Source organism: Purpureocillium takamizusanense, chromosome 6, assembly GCF_022605165.1.
Source record: "Purpureocillium takamizusanense chromosome 6, complete sequence".
NCBI lineage: Eukaryota > Fungi > Ascomycota > Sordariomycetes > Hypocreales > Ophiocordycipitaceae > Purpureocillium > Purpureocillium takamizusanense.
The window spans coordinates 790,964-806,677 of NC_063073.1; the positions used below are offsets into that span (position 1 = coordinate 790,964).

Below are 15,714 nucleotides of genomic sequence, written 5' to 3' on the forward strand. Positions count from 1 at the left end.
GTACCTTACGTACTTGCTAAGGTACTAGCGGGGGCGGGGGGGAGGGCAAGGCAAGGTACCAACGGGGGGCGGGCATGTTCCAATCAACGAGCCAAACCGCTCGGGGTTCCGTTCTGGTAGTAATGCGCTCCAGCAGCAGCAGCCGCTAGCGTGCAAAAGGGGACAAAACGGCCACCACACATGATGTCAGCCATTGCGGCCGAGGCTCCCATCACATGCGACGAGAGTCTGCAGGCGTTTGTGTGTGAGTGTGTGAGTGTGTGGTGGCCCATGGCCGCCGCCCAGAAGCGTGCGCGAAAGTGCGCGAGACCGACCAGCTTCGTCTTTTTAACCGACTCCGTCCCGGCTCGGGATTTAAGCAATTGATATCTTCCCCCACACCCCCCGGACGAAAGAAAGCCTGATCTCTCTTCTTCCTTTCCACCTCATCCCAATACCTACGATTAACACCTGTCATACCTCCTCTCCTACACCACGCACAACAACCGCAGCCATGGGTCTCGCCAACGGTACGTGCCTTGTCACCTGCTCCCCGAGACAGTAGCCCTTCTTCCTCCCGCCTTTTGGGGTGGTGTCGATGCGCTCAACCTCGGCCCCCCGGGCGTTCCCCCAGCTCGCAATGCGCCGAGATGGGGGAAGTCTACGATGAGGACACAAAGAAGAAAAACAGCTGACAGGCGCGCTCGACCAGACAAGTTCCCCTCCTCCGTCGCTTTCGACGCCATCGCCTCGGCCCTCGACGCCAGCCCCGAGGACCGCAAGGACGCCATCAAGCAGGCCAACGCCGTCTTTGCCTTCACCCTCAAGAACAAGGCCGGCGAGACCGAGAGCTGGCACGTCGACCTCAAGGAGTCTGGCAAGGTTGCCACCGGCACCGGCGCCAAGCCTACCGGTACGTTCAACACCTTACCCCCATGGCTTGATTTAGGCGGTGACGGCCGGGCGGAGCGCGCGCGCGCGTGAACTGTCGCTGCACGAGGGCAGCACTGAGCAGCGTCACGAGCCAGAAAACCCCCCCTCATCATCCATCCCTTCCAAGTTGGGATCCTTTCTTGCCCCCATCTTTCTTTTCGCTGACAGACAAATCGCATAGTCACCCTCGTCCTCTCCGACGAGGACTTTGGCAGCCTGGTCGAGGGCAAGGCCAACGCCCAGCGCATGTTCATGTCCGGCAAGCTCAAGATCAAGGGCGACATCATGAAGGCCACCAAGCTCGACCCCATCATGAAGAAGGCCCAGAACTCTGGCAAGGCTAAGCTGTAAGCGGCTGGTCGCCTACGAGGGAGATGGTCTAAAGAAAAGAGACGGGGCCGATGAGCGGCGCTAACGGGGGGGAAGAGGCGAGAAGAGGAGGGATATGGTTCACGATATCACTGTAACATACACCACTGCCATATACATGCCGTCCGTAAAGGCCGTGCTCTTGAATAAAGGAATGCATTGGGGACAGAGAATGCACGACTCATCATGCTGCAACTCGTATCTGACAAGGAAAAACCATGTGTCGAGTGCCTGCCTACAGGGAAGCAGCCAGGCGGCGGATCTGCTCCTTGGCCCCTTCGCGCACCTCCCTGACGATATCACCGGCCGCTTGCGCCGTCCTGACCAGCCCAACGCCAGTCCCGCTGCATACACACACATACAAACACACGTTAGCAAAAACCGAGTCAAGTAGAATACACGCAGAAGCGCTCAAGTTTTCTCCTCCCCTTCTCCGCATAAAGAGGGCCCGGGGGGGGGGGGACTCACGCCCACGTGCCGATGAGCTTCGCCGAGTCCTCGGCCGCGTAGTCCTCCTTGAGGCTCCTCTGGCAGTCCTCGAGCGAGGCGCCCGCCAGGAACCTCTCGTGGATGGCCGTCACGATAGCGCGGCCGTCGTACGGCGGGCGCCAAAGCGGGCTGTCGTTGATGCGGTCGTTGAACGTCGACCTAGCAGGCGAGTCACAAAGTCTGTCAGCAGTGTACTGTCGGCGTGCTGGTTCTCAAGGCAGAGAGATGTGACTTGGTGGCTGACGGGGGCTTCTGGCTGATGATGCGTACTTGAGGGTCGTCGCTCCGCCGTCGGACGTCTCGAGGACAATCTTCTTGCGAAAGTCTGGGTAGATGGACTCTTTGGCGACGGTGAACTAGGTGGGGAGGGGCGGTTGAAGAGACCTGTTAGCAGCTCCGTGTGATGATAGACATGCCTTGCCTCGTACTCTAGGCAAATTATCCGTGACGACTTACCCTTGTGCCCATCACGACACCCTCTGCCCCTATACACACATCATTAGCACAAGCCTTTCCTCCTCACCTCACAGACGTAGAACCGGTTCCAAGGGTCCTTTCTCCCCCCCCCCACATCACGTACCGAGCGCCATCGCGGCCGCCACGCCCGTCTCGTCGGCGATGCCCCCGGCCGCCAGAATGGCCACGCCGCCACGGCCCGGGAGCCCACCAGCCTCCTCCTCCTCTTCCTCAGCCAGCATCCGCCGCACCTCGGGCACGAGGCTCACGACGCCCGCGCCCCGCGTGAACTGGTGCCCGCCCGCGTCCACGCCCTGGCACACCAGCACGTCGGCCCCATCTCGCACCGCCTCCCGCGCCGCCGCCACGTTGCCCACCTGCACGAAGACGCGCGGGCCGCCGTGCCCCGGGTCGCCGAGCTCCCGCCGGACCGCCGCGATGATGGCGCCGTGCGGCTTCACGTGCTCGGCGGGCGCGAACAGCCACACCGCCGCGGGCCGGTGCCTGGCGAGGATGGGCAGCGTGGTCGACGCAAAGTGCGACACGGAGCCGTGCCCGGTGATGACGCTCACGCCGACGCCCAGCAGGTCGCCGCCATCGTCGTTGTCGTCGCCGAGCAGGGTCCGGGCCTCGCGCAGCTCCGCATCCAGCTTGTCCAGCTGCGGCGAGTTCGGGCTCAGGTCAAACACGGACGCGAGGAAACCTGGAGGACGAGAGGCACAGGAACTTCGAGTCAGCGTGTTTCCCATATCTCCATCGAGCGGGACGATAGATGCAAGCGCCACGCGGACAGTAGAACGGGTAACGGGGCGGCTAACCTATGCCGCCTGCTTTCGTCACCTCGGTCGCCAGCGCCGGGCTGGCCGCGCCGAACATGGGCCCGTTGCAGACGATGGGCGACGCCGTCCAGGGGAACCATTCTTGCAGGCGCCGTGGAGTCGCCATTTTGTTTGCGAGGAAAGGTGCCTTTGTTTTTGGACGAAGGGTACGAGAATCACGTAGCGGGTTTTACGAAGAGAGAAGTGGGTGACTTGACACTCGTGCTGCAGGCAGTCAGCGCACGTCTTAATCCATGAGCCGCGAGGTGGTGGCCAATGTGGACTCGGGAGCATGCAGCCCCTCTTGAACCTCGCCGATGAGGCGCATTGTTGCCGGGCCGTGCCGATTCCGCGATGCGAAGCATATACGTCAGAACTGCAGCAGATACCATCATCATGGGGTTACACGAATTGTTCTTGCACCTTGCTTGTATGACTCTGTATTTCTATCCGCGTTTTCTGTGTCTCTCTAAAGGCCGGGGTCGGTCACACCCTCACTCTCTCACCATGCGGGTGGACGTAGAAGGTTGTTTCATGCCGACTCGGAACTTCAAGTCAAGACACACGCTCTCAATGCCGCAGGGTCACTGACGGGGGCTTGTTGTTCAGGACGCCGTCAATCTCCTCCATGACCTCTGGCGTCAGCTTGTCCACGGCCGCCACGGCGCGGCAGTTCTCGTACACCTGCTCCGGGCTGCTCGCGCCCGTGATGGCGGAGCTCACGTTGGGGTTCTTGAGCACCCACGCGAGGGCCAGGGTGCTCATCTTGATGCCGAGCCGGTCGGCGATGGGCTGCAGCCTGTTGACCTGCTCGACGATGCCGGCCCAGTCGTCCTTGGACGTGCGCTTCCAGTACCCCTTGATGAACTCGACCGTCGTCTGCGCGAAGCGCGAGTCCTCGGGGATCCCGTCGCGGTACTTGCCCGACAGGATGCCCTGCTTCATCGGGGAGAAGACGGTGAGGCCTAGCCCGCCGTTGTCCGGCCGGTAGAGATGCGCGAACTCGCCCTCGACCTTTTCGCGCGTGAGCATGTTGTACGCCGGCTGCTCCATGACCGGGCCGATGAGCCCCAGCCGGTCGGCCACGCGCCACGCCTGCGCGATCTCGTCGGCGTTCCACTCCGACGTGCCCCAGTAAAACGCCTTGCCCGAGTCGATGATGTGGTTGAAGGCGCGCACCGTCTCTTCCATGGGCGTCTGCCGGTCCGGCCGGTGCGCGTAGATGAGGTCCACGTACTCGAGGTCCAGGCGCTTGAGCGAGGCGTTGACGCCCTCGACGATGTGCTTCCTCGAGAGGCCCTTGTTGTTGACGGGGTTGTTGCCGAACGCAGCGCCCCAGTAGACCTGGGCAGTGGTAGTCTAGGTCAGCCGCCGCCTGTGGCCGCTTCTTCATCAGAGAGGGTTGGCAGCAGCGCGACTCACCTTTGTCGAGATGACCAGGTCATTGCGGTTCCAGCCGTACTTTTTGATGGCCTCGCCCATGACGATCTCGGACTCGCCCGCGGCGTAGACCTCGGCACAGTCGAAGAAGTTGACGCCACAGTCGTATGCGGCCTTCATGCAGGCAAACGTGCCCTCTGCCGCCAGGTCAGCAGCCGTCTACTTCCGCAGCCTGCGAAACGTACCTCGATCGACGTGGCCGCCATATGTGAGCCAGCCTCCCAGGGAGATGGACGAGACCTGGAGACCAGACTGGCCGAGAAACCGGTAGGTCATGGGGGGGATGTCGTCGGGCTTCGCCATGGTGTCGGTTCGTCGATGCGAGATCCGTTGGGGGAGGTGGTGCTTCCAGCTGCTCTCCCAACCCAAAGCCAACGAGCAACGGGCCGCTGCTTTATATTCATACGGGGCCGCCCCGATGATGTCGTTGCCCGCCGGCCCCCCTCCAAGAGCGCGAGACAGGGGATGCGGGGCAGCCTCGAGTTGAGTAGAATAAAACCCCACCTCCTGCTTGGGAACGGGAGGCTCCTGGAGATTCTGTCCCACCCGCTACGGCGCATCTTCGCCCCGGCTCCCGCAGATGTCGCCATGGCTTCCCTGGCGTTTTCGCGCGATCTGGGTCCTTTAACGCCGTTTTCTCCGAAGTCAGTAGTACGCAAGTTATGAAGCCTATCTCGCCGGGTGACTGGCGCCGCCAGCAAAGACTGGAGAAGCCCTCGCCAAGTGGATCATTTCGTCGCCAACCCGGGTCATCATAGGATCGGTTAGATGAGGGCGTTTGTCAGCGAACCCGCGCGTCACAGAGGTCGAGTGGCCTGAGATGTGTCAACCTTTGCCACGGCCGTCACAAGGCTTAATTAAATGCCGGTCCTATCCCTAGTGTCATTCGGAGAACGGCATCTGTACCCGAGCAAGGCGTCGCCGAGAACGCGAACCGCTCCGGTGCAGGGTAAGCTAAGGACTCATGGTCACCACGATGCCACCGAGCTTGACATCGCGACCTTGGTGTAGCGGTCGCGCAGCCGAGTCGAGTCGGATCCGGAGACGAGCAGTGGAAATAAGCTGCTTACCCGAGCCAAGTAGGAGCGGGCTTCATGGAGCTTGCCCGCACCAATCAAGATGTCGGAGCCGCCTTGCATCTTTGCGGGCCGGGGGGAAGGGACAACGACGACTCCTCACAACTACGAGGTAGTTAACGTTAGTACCTACGAAGTAAGAGGCAGGTGATGTGTCGAGTCAAGACGAGGGATCATTGTCATCTTGTCCTTGCAGGAAGCCCAGACGCATCGCTGCGGCAACAGGAGAGACCGCATATGCAAGTTCGTGCATGAGGCGGTTTGAGTCTTTGACGCATGCGCGCCGAGAGCTCGAGGCGCGAAGCCCTTGAATCGTGCATGAGCTGCTGTCCTGTCCAGACGTCCCCCTCCCGCCAATGCGTGCCCCCCATGCGTCTGTGCACCGGCATGGTGGAAATGGCGGTATGGGACGATGTGGAAGACGTCTCGCAAAAAGGCCCGGGGACTCTGCCACTCGTTGACATCGCTGCCACGATGCCAAGTGGGGAGTTAAATCCATCGGAGCAATGCATGAAGGCGGGCCCGTACGCATGTTTGTGAAAACAGGTACTAACGTTACTACGTTCCTTGCTGGGCAACCAGATGGACGGCTGGGCGGCGGTGAGAGGCATGCCTCGGCGGCTCCAGGGCCGCGGAACGGGTGACCAGAGCGCTCGCTGGCGGAGGATGGCAGACACGGCGACGAACAACCTGAAAAACACGGCCGAGTGCCGCCGGGCAGTCACGGGCATGGCTCGACCAACTTCGGACAACGCACAACGACTGCGTATACATACAAAGCCGGGCTGGGGTAAAGGACCGGGCGACGGATGTGATGCGATCCTTGATCAAGCAGTCGTTCCCGGAGACTGGTCCATTGTCGATTGATTGGCAGCAAGCAGGGTTCTGCTCCCTGCTTTAGCGGCCAGCGCCCGAGATTGCTGGTCGTCATCGTCATCTCGCCAGCAGGGCTCGCGACTCCTTGGACATGTCTTGGACGACAGCATCAACGTCGGCCTTGCCGTCGGACGGGTTGATGAGGCGACGGTCGAGCAACTGGAATGCTGGTGGACTGCGTGTCTCGGCGGGCGACAATCGGCACATGCCGCTGGACGAGGGCGTCATGAGCGCCCCCTCAGCTGTGCACGTGCGGCCCGCTGGCGATCCGTGTGCGCGCCAAATCTGTCTCCCGCAGGGAATCGACCATTGCGCTGTGCGTCTGTGCCTGCTGCGCAGCACGATACTGGTTACGATGACCTTGGCGGGTGTGTTCGACAGCAACGCGCGGGTGGATGGGGCGGGAGGCGGCGGAAAAAGCACAGCCTGGTGCTGTCAGCGGGTGCCCCGTGGTGGTGGTGGTGGTCGTCCAGATCGCCACCATTGGGGTCCAGCGCTCGGTCCAGAAGCCACTGGTTCCCTTCCTGGGGGTACTAACTTGAGCTGGCAGAGGTACCCGGCCCGACCACTGCCCGTCGCTGGGCCGAGAGGTAGCCGATACCACCGCCTGATCAAAGCAATCCACAGAAAGGGGTCTCGCGGGGGCCGTCTCCCTGTGTGTCTTGGTCAACTACTTTGGCGTCTGTTCGCCTGTGCGCGACCCAGGCTTGCGCTGCCCTGTTCTCTGCATGTTCATCTCGGCCGTGGTGGTGTCTGGACGGGAGGCCCAATCGCTACTGGGATGGGATGAGCAGGGGGCACAGGCTGGGCAGGCGGCGAGCGACCACCCGAGCTGCGCGCCAACATTCGTTAGCATATCGCGGGTCGCGGAGACGCTCGCTGCTGGAGCAGAGCGCCAGTCCAGACCGGAGCATGAGCTGACAATGAATATGCTCCGGTACGGGGCTTCCGAATGTCCTCATTTCGGTCTACAATACTTAAACTTTGGTACCTTCAATGGCGCCAGACGACCCGATCCACTCCGCCGTGTGCGTTCCTGAATCAGCGGATGACTCGAGCCAAACCCTCGAGCCCGCCAGGGTTGCTGTCGGCAGTGGTGGCGGAGACGGCGCCTCCGCTCGCGTCCGTCCGTGCTAGACTCTCGATTCGCAGGCACTGGGCGAGCATGGCGTGGCGGCCTTGACACGCGACAGGCCGCGACAACGATCTTCACGTGGATGCATGCAGGCCAGGCCACTGGACAATCGGCGCCCGACCGAGCATCAGCTCTCGCCTTCGTCCACGGCCTGGTAGCTGTTGCACGGGCTCGCCGTCCAATCGCTTGAGAAATGCGCGCGACAACCAGCTCTCAGCAGACAAGGTTCGGGGCAATGCACGCAGGCTGCACCTCTCGTTACCATGGAAGTCTGGTGTGGTGTGGTGTGGTGAGGCGAGGCGGAGGCGCGTCCAGACAATGCCAGGCACTCACTGCCCGCACTGAGGCGCTGCCTCTGCTAGCTGCTGGCGCGCTCGGGGTGCAGCAACGGGGTGGAGACTCCGACCTGGGCCGTCGCCTTGCGGCACCGTCCTGTTCAATGGGAGCCACCAACCTACACATAGCAGGTTTGCGATACTAGCGAGGCCGAGCCGTTTCCCCTTGGGTCTGTGGCAATTGGCAAGACGCGCGCCGCGCCTTCTGACCTTCCATGTTGCTTCTCTAAATGCCCCCATCATCCTTGGACGTGACGGCGCCTTGCTCAGGTGGTCTGTCTGGATGAGCCTCCACTGGCGCCTGGGTGGCCCAGCCGGCGGCGCCAGTGGAGGAGGTCGGGGCCCTGCAGCGCCCCCCTGCGGGCTGCTGGTGCTGGCAAGGCTGGCCTGCCCTCCTGGAGAGATACGGTACCTTGGTATCTTGTCCGTCCACCGTCCGCCCATCAAATTCCCCCCATTCAAGGTTCCTCCCCCCCTCCCCAGCCCAGTAGGTGCGCGGTTCCCCCCCCTGCTGAATAGTAACACTGCACCTGGCCCTCATGAGCAGACTTTTGCTTGGTCGAGAAATTCCCCCAAGACTCCGCCCGCCCTGTTCCCCTGCCCAAGCGTCCGCCCACACCCACCGGTCGAGTCCCTCTCGCCCCCCCGTTTCTGTTGCCTCACCGTCTGGTGCAGACAGACTTGACCCTTCCACCACCACCACCACCACCACCACCACCCATCACTCACAGCCACAACAACACTCGATCCTTCGTCCGACGGCCGACCGTGTCCGCGACCGCATCGCTTCGGAAATGCTTATTCTTTGCCATCGCCACTGACTGCTCGTCTTGTTGGGCCTTTGCACTGCCTGTTGCCGCGCCTGTCGCCCCTTTTCGCTCCCCAGCCGGAGCGTCGCTGCTCCACCGAGCTTCGCTTGCTGGTAGCAGCCAACCCGGCCACCCGTCGACTTCCGACCGGCAGACGCCCGCTGACCAGGCCCGTCACTGCATCAGCGCCATCGCTCCGCCTGTCTGCCATCTCACGGCCGCCTGAAGCGTTCTTGCTAGCTCCGATACGATGGCTTCATCTTCGTCAAATGTCGTCGGCGTCCATTACCGCGTAGGGAAGAAGATTGGCGAGGGTTCATTCGGTGTCATCTTCGAGGGAACCAATCTGTTGAACAACCAGCAAGTTGCCATCAAATTCGTGAGTCTGCCCTCACTCTCTCGCCCGCCCTGACGCCTATTTGCACTTCGGAATCTGACCACACCTGTGTAGGAACCCCGAAAGAGCGACGCTCCACAGTTGCGAGATGAGTACCGAACGTACAAGATTCTCGTGGGCTGCCGTAAGCACTCCCTCGCCCCTTGACCCGGAATCTCCGAATGCCCGCCAGCATCAAGAGTCGGCGTGACTGATGACATGCATAGCTGGCATCCCCAATGTCTACTACTTTGGCCAGGAAGGCCTTCACAACATCCTCGTCATCGATCTCCTAGGCCCCTCGCTGGAGGACCTTTTCGACCACTGCGGACGACGGTTCACCATCAAGACAGTCGTCATGGTGGCGAAGCAAATGCTCTCGAGGGTCCAGACGATACACGAGAAGAACCTCATCTACCGCGATATCAAGCCGGACAACTTCTTGATTGGCCGCCCCGGCACCAAGGCCTCCAACGTAATCCACGTCGTCGATTTCGGTATGGCCAAGCAGTACCGGGACCCCAAGACGAAGCAGCACATTCCATACCGCGAGCGAAAGTCTCTGTCTGGCACTGCTCGTTACATGAGCATCAACACCCACTTGGGCCGCGAACAGTCCAGACGAGACGACCTCGAGGCCCTTGGCCACGTCTTCATGTACTTCCTGCGGGGTGGCCTACCCTGGCAAGGCCTCAAGGCTGCAACTAACAAGCAAAAGTACGAGAAGATTGGCGAGAAGAAGCAGACGACGGCCATCAAGGACCTATGTGAAGGTTTCCCCGAGGAGTTCTGCAAGTACCTCACCTACGTTCGCAACCTCGGATTCGAAGACACCCCCGACTACGACTACCTCCGAGATCTCTTCAGCCAGGCCCTCAAGAACGCTGGCGAGGTCGAAGACGGCGAGTACGACTGGATGAAGATCAGCAAGGATTCGGGAAAGGGGTGGGACTCGATGAAGAATCACGGCGCGGCATATCTGCACAACCCAAACGTGAGGCCCGGCCCATCTCAAATGGAACTGCACAGTGGCCATCGTCCTGGGAATACCACCTCTCACCAGCAAGCACAGAACCTCACCGTCAGCCGTTTAAACGCCGCGCAACCCCCCACTCCGTCACCGATCAAGCAGATGGGCAAGCAGAGAGATCGGCCAAGCGCGCCCGGCGCCATCCCGGGCCAGCGCACCAGCGGAGTGGGGGGTCTCAGAGACATGGCCACCCCGACTGGCTCTACTCAAGCTCAATTCCAGAACAGCACCCAGAACCTACCGCAACAGAGGGTGCCGCAGCAGGGTCCCATGGTGGCGGCGGGCCAGCCTAACCAGCGGCCCGCGGAGCCCCAGCCCAGTGGCTTCCAGAAGTTCATGAAGGCTATTTGCTGCGGCTAGTCGCCTACCTTCTGGGATGACTTCCGCACAATACGCCATCGTCGTCGTCGTTACAGTCGCTGCCGGTCGCAGGTCATGCCGCCGGTGTCGACAAACTTGAATTTTCCCTCCCGTCTGCCCGGGGACTACCGAGACTTCGCTTCTTGGCCTGCGCTTCGCCAAGTCAACTCGGTTTACCACGCACTACCGAGGACTCTCGGGCAGAGGCGCGGATTCACGCAACGTCGTCGTCCACTATCGAGGCCGTCCAAGTATATAAGACCGGCCATGTCAAAGGAACCCCGCCGCTTTTCGAACTCACCTCCGCAAAACATTGGGGTCCACGGCGGACTCATGGGACGATTCGGCAATGGGAGAGGGCGTGGGACCGAAGTAAGCCGCGGACGAAGATCAAGGGCAGCCGGCTCCGAACTTCGCCGGCGTGCCTTTCGTAACTCATTTTATGTCTGATATTCCGTCACAAAAACCATAGTCGAGCCTCTTTCAAGGTGCAGCGCAGCAACGGCGCAGGGTGGTCACGAAGGGCAGCATGGGCTTTCATGGTGTATTTTCTCACTTTTTCCTACGACGCCTTCTATAATAAACCTTCCTAGATCCTAGACCTTTCCCGCCTCGGCAAAGTGAGGGACAAAGGTCGGACGGGACAAGGTGGGGAGGATTTCGGTAGAGGCGCAGAAAGAATCGGGCAGAGCGGTGAGGTGCGTGCAGTGTCGATGGGCGCAAGGCGGAGAATCATGTTTGTGAGCCGAGACCCATTACTAACGCAGCTATGGAGTTTTCGTCGGGTGTTCATTGCAATGGAAATAGAAGTCTTGAATCATCTCCTCGCATGCTCCTTTTCCCAAGCTCGAACAATGACATTACGTAGTTTTGGCCACAGTGGACAGTCGTACCGTGATCTCCAGCACGTCGCCGTAGCCTCCAAAGCTGATGCCTCTCCGCCCGGGCTCCGGCCATGCGCGAACGTCTAACAGTACATATTTTGCGTCATCCCACATAACAACTCCTAAATGACAAGACTCGTGGTTCAAGTGAGCTTCTGCTTGATGAAGAAGGAGCGCAGGTGGGATAGCTGCCATGCGCAGGTGATGCCGATGACAAGAAGCTGGATGACGATCCAGCGGATAACGCGAGCGTTGGTCGCTTCGGACTGGTCGCGGAACTCGGCCTCTCGCTCCTGTAATGCAAGTCAGCAAGGTGCCCAAAACCTCAGAAAGGACTGTAGCCACGAACTCTCTGGAAGACTTGCTCCCGGCGGATGTCGTTGAGCCTGGCGTTGAGGTCCTTGACACGGCCGGCAATGTCCTGGAGCTTGCCCTTGTCGCTGCTCTCGATTTGGCTGGAGTCGCCGATGGCGAGATCGAGGCGCAGCTTGATGCCGCCGTTGGGGCCACTCGACGAGAGCCAGCCCGAGCGACCAGAGCTGCTAGACGTGGTGAAGCAGATTCGGTGGTCCCCGGCCTCTTGGGCGGTGAAGGTGAAGCGGCCGGACGACTGTCCGCGCTGGGACACGACCCGGTGGTCATTGTCGAATACCTCCTATGCCGAACGGTCAGTACTTGCTCCGAAAAAGCCCTGCGCGCGCTCAAACTAGGCCAGCAGTGCGGAGGCGGAATATGGGAGGTGTCATACGTCGACGGAGATGAAGATGCTGATGCCGCTGTGTTGTTGCCACGAGTGCATGCGGTCGTCCCACTCCTCGGCAGAGTAGTGCCCGACGACGAGCGTGCCCTTTGGCAGCTCCTCGAAGAAGCATTTAGAGGTCGCGCCGTCGACGAAGAAGTACAGCGCCTGAGCGGCTGACACGAGGGTCAGCAACGGCAGGAGGAACCTCATGTTGGCCAAGGGGAGGGGGCGGGTCGCTGTTCGGGATCGCGCGCACAACCGATCTGAGGGGGGATCGATTGACTTGAAGTCGTCGTCGGAGTGCTCGATGTCGGATGCGGGAGACACTCTGCGCGTTGTCGATCAAGCTGCCGCGTGTGGGAAGCTGCCACGTTCAAGGAAATCGCCCGTCAGGGGTCGGTGCTCGGGTCACGTGCGCAGCCAGCCAAGGCTGCGCGCAAGTCTCCAGCGATCCGCCGCTAACTTAACCAGCGACCCCAAAACTTTCGAGAGCCAGCGCGACAGCATCATCTTACCGTTTTCAATCCAACACAGAACAACAACAACAACAATACGTATCAGGCGCGCTGGCCTGAACGCGCAAAACTTGAGCCGCCTTCCACTCGCAGTCGATGCGATTGGCGATGAAATCCGCCGTCTAGAGCCCCGCGTCGACGCATCCAGACAGCATGTCTTCCTCCGATGTCCGTGATGTCCTCAATCTGCCCGACGGCGCCGCCGGGGCGCGACCGTCTAAAAAGCAGAAGGTGTCAGCGCCGAGGCCGAGCCTGAAGGGCCTGGCGCGCGAGGTGCACCAGCTTGGTGGCGACAACCCGATCGCGATAGTGCCCGAGGTCACGCAGTTCAAGAAGCGACGACTCGCCAGCCGCAAGCCTGCCGCGCGATGGGAGCTGCGGCCGTTCCGAAACTCGGGCCGCGAGGATCGTAGCTTGGTCCTGCGGCACTGGAGGCGGAAAGAAACCAAAGAGGGCCAAGAGGAGACACAGCAAGATGCAGAGCACCAGACGGGGCCCGAGATGGAAGATTCCGCCTTTGCCAAGTTCAATGTCCAAGTCTCCGTCCCTCAGTACAGCGATGATCAGTATCGGCAGTCTCTAAGGAGCGATGATTGGTCCAAGGAAGAGACGGACTACCTGATGGATCTCGTACGCGATTACGATATCCGCTGGCCCATCATTTGGGACAGATACGAGTGGAACCCGCCGGCGACCAACGGCGAAGCGAATGCAGACGGTGATGAAAGCAAAGCCGTAGTGCCCACGGCGAGGTCGCGGACCATGGAAGACCTCAAGGCGCGATACTACGAGGTCGCGGCGAAGATGATGGCGGCTCAGAAACCCGTCCAATACATGACACAGCCAGAGTTCGCACTGCACGAACTAATGGCCAATTTTAATGCGCAGCAAGAGAAGGCCCGCAAAGATTTTGCCATACATTCACTGTCGAGGTCCCGGGAGGAGGCCAGGGAGGAGGAGTCGTTACTCCTAGAGATCAAGCGGATTATGGCAAGGAGTGAGCGCTTCAACGAAGAGCGGAGGGAACTCTACAATCGTCTGGATTACCCGCGGGGAGATGCGGATATCAGCTCCCTCAAGTCGTCTGCTGGCTTGCAGGCCCTACTCCAAACTCTGATGACGGTCGACAAGACAAAGAAGCGAAAGTCCATCATGGGCGCGGATGGGGTCAGCCCAGGAGGTACCACCACGCAGCAGGCTGGCGCACAGGACTCTGCCAAGCGAGAGAGCACTGCTGCTTCAACCGGAAACAACAACCGCGAATCAATTGGAGCTGCTGCGACGCCGACCGGAGGCAACAAGAAGGCTGCCCAACAGCAGCAACAGCAGCAGCAACAACAAGCGCCGCCGCAGCAGCAGCAGCAGCAGCCACAAGAGCGGCGCAAGCTTACGTCTCAGGAGGAGGCCATATATGGCGTCACTCGTCACGATAGGCTCGGGTCCGGACCCTCATTCAGGACTGAGAAAATCAACAAGATGTTCTCGCACAAGTCCAATCAGCAGCAGATACGTATCAACAATACGCTCAACGAGCTGGACGTCCCGAGCAAACTGGCAATGCCCACCGCGGCCACAACGCTTCAGTACGAGCAGCTCCTGGCTGCTGTTAATGGCCTTCTCGACGCACGCAAAGTCTCGGACAAGCTTGATGCCGAGATCAAGCTAGAGAGTGCAAAGAAGGCGGAGCGCGAGAAGACGACGGCGCGCACAGGATCAGGGCCTGACGCTGAGGCGACAAAAACGGAAGCAAACGCAGAAACTGGTGGCAGTGACGAGAAAGCCGCCGAGGGCCCCAAAGAGACCGCAATATCTTCCGGCGATAACGGCAACGGCGAGGAGCAACCTCAGCAGTCAGATCTAGCGGACAAGGGCGATGGCGCAAATGACACACAACCGCTGGCTGACGGCCAAGACGCCGGGCAGGAAGAGCAAGACGATAAAGCTGATGAAGGAAAGTCGGGCAGGCCTGGAAGCAGCGGTACAAATCACAAGCGGAGCGCTAGTGTGCTGAGTGCTGTGAGCGACAAGAGCGCCAAACGACAGAAGAAGTGAAAAAGTACCTCGAAAGTACCTGTACATAGGCTAGGCCTACGCGCGGGCACCGGGGCCAAGCATCGTCTCTGGGCGCATAGCAACAAAGAAAGTCAGTATCGGCAGATAGAGAACGACGGGTGTTGGGAACGCCGAGCCCGCGGAGTTAGTTGTCTGGACGAGCGACACTTGTAGGTAGGGGACCCCTGTGGGACTAGCGAGCCTCATGGGATGGCATGTGTACGTATTAACGCGCCTCTGAACAGACAAAAATAGAAATGAAACAAAACCTCCCACATCTTGAGCGCTTGCAGAGGCAATCACCGATTCCTGTGCATTTTTGCCCCGCGAAGCGCCGTCGTCATAGCGGCCCGGCTCGACACTCCCGTCTTGGGCCAGTGAGATTCGTGTTACGTCTCGTTGGGGAGTGGGTGGGCGGCTAGGTCAAGACGCCACGCATTGAGCATAACGCTCGGGAGGGTCCTCTCCTTGGAAGCGCTTCAAGAAAGGGCAACAGCGCATAAATGAAGCGACTGGAGAGAGACGGTGTGAGGGCCGAGTGAAGACACAACACGACACGCCATGACCCCGGGTCTATATGACGTTTCATTAAGTCGGCTGCAGATCAATGGGCGGCTGCGAGAGCATGTGCGACGGCTTATTATAGAAACAAACAAGGAGAGACAGTCTAAAAAAAAACACACACAGCTGCCGGCGTCTGCAAGGGCTCCTTCATGTCGGCGGAGAGATCGAGCTGGAAGATGGACATCAAGATGGGCCCTGGATCGGGAGGGGCATGCCCCGGCGGCTCGGGTCCTGGGAGACTGCAACGTACAACGAATGGCACGGCAGGGGTGTGTGTCAGGATAAGGATACACTCACTCCTTTGTACTTTATCGAGACGCTTGGAGTTGCCAGACAGGCATTTAGGTGGGTGAGCACGATCTGACCAGTTCATCCTCAGAGCTCTAATTTGGAGGTTTGGTGTGCTACTGGATAGTAGCCAAAGTAGCATCGATGGGGCGGGGATCTGTGTAAGAGGTTGGACGGACATTACGATA

At 60.3% G+C, this 15,714-nt stretch overlaps 6 protein-coding genes across 8 annotated transcripts; 3 read left to right on the forward strand and 3 right to left on the reverse strand.

Moving 5' to 3' along the window:
• The first annotated feature begins 54 nt into the window (after positions 1-54).
• JDV02_006719 (uncharacterized protein) lies at positions 55-1,450 on the forward strand. Of its 2 annotated transcripts, none has more exons than XM_047988138.1 (2): positions 55-509; positions 692-1,450. In XM_047988138.1, the coding sequence occupies exons 1-2, from the start codon at positions 494-496 to the stop codon at positions 961-963; spliced, it is 288 nt and encodes a 95-aa protein (XP_047844130.1). In that variant the 5' UTR covers positions 55-493; the 3' UTR covers positions 964-1,450. The 2 variants fall into 2 exon arrangements, with proteins under 2 accessions (XP_047844130.1, XP_047844129.1); XM_047988137.1 differs by having other exon boundaries at positions 494-892; positions 1,094-1,450.
• On the reverse strand, positions 1,350-3,242 carry JDV02_006720 (Nitronate monooxygenase). Its single transcript, XM_047988139.1, has 6 exons — positions 3,045-3,242; positions 2,351-2,929; positions 2,227-2,255; positions 2,041-2,126; positions 1,750-1,929; positions 1,350-1,625 (listed from the first exon to the last, which is right to left on the reverse strand). Exons 1-6 carry the CDS (start codon positions 3,169-3,171, stop codon positions 1,517-1,519), a joined length of 1,110 nt encoding a protein of 369 aa, XP_047844131.1. The 5' UTR covers positions 3,172-3,242; the 3' UTR covers positions 1,350-1,516.
• Positions 3,243-3,445: 203 nt separating this feature from the next.
• JDV02_006721 (uncharacterized protein) lies at positions 3,446-6,001 on the reverse strand. The gene is made up of 4 exons (XM_047988140.1): positions 5,555-6,001; positions 4,670-5,438; positions 4,467-4,621; positions 3,446-4,388 (listed from the first exon to the last, which is right to left on the reverse strand). The coding sequence occupies exons 2-4, from the start codon at positions 4,785-4,787 to the stop codon at positions 3,615-3,617; spliced, it is 1,047 nt and encodes a 348-aa protein (XP_047844132.1). The 5' UTR covers positions 4,788-5,438; positions 5,555-6,001; the 3' UTR covers positions 3,446-3,614.
• A 2,434-nt stretch (positions 6,002-8,435) lies between these two features.
• Positions 8,436-11,356, forward strand: YCK2 (Non-specific serine/threonine protein kinase). 2 transcript variants are annotated; one of them, XM_047988141.1, is made up of 4 exons: positions 8,436-9,094; positions 9,167-9,236; positions 9,319-10,085; positions 10,164-11,356. In XM_047988141.1, exons 1-4 carry the CDS (start codon positions 8,966-8,968, stop codon positions 10,479-10,481), a joined length of 1,284 nt encoding a protein of 427 aa, XP_047844133.1. In that variant the 5' UTR covers positions 8,436-8,965; the 3' UTR covers positions 10,482-11,356. The 2 variants fall into 2 exon arrangements, with proteins under 2 accessions (XP_047844133.1, XP_047844134.1); XM_047988142.1 differs by lacking the exon at positions 8,436-9,094 and having other exon boundaries at positions 9,105-11,356.
• On the reverse strand, positions 11,053-12,455 carry ERP1 (emp24p/erv25p- protein). The gene is made up of 3 exons (XM_047988143.1): positions 12,114-12,455; positions 11,715-12,020; positions 11,053-11,658 (listed from the first exon to the last, which is right to left on the reverse strand). Exons 1-3 carry the CDS (start codon positions 12,315-12,317, stop codon positions 11,509-11,511), a joined length of 660 nt encoding a protein of 219 aa, XP_047844135.1. The 5' UTR covers positions 12,318-12,455; the 3' UTR covers positions 11,053-11,508.
• A 168-nt stretch (positions 12,456-12,623) lies between these two features.
• Positions 12,624-14,940, forward strand: SWC4 (swr complex subunit). Its single transcript, XM_047988144.1, has one exon. It carries the CDS (start codon positions 12,776-12,778, stop codon positions 14,672-14,674), a length of 1,899 nt encoding a protein of 632 aa, XP_047844136.1. The 5' UTR covers positions 12,624-12,775; the 3' UTR covers positions 14,675-14,940.
• Positions 14,941-15,714: the final 774 nt, after the last annotated feature.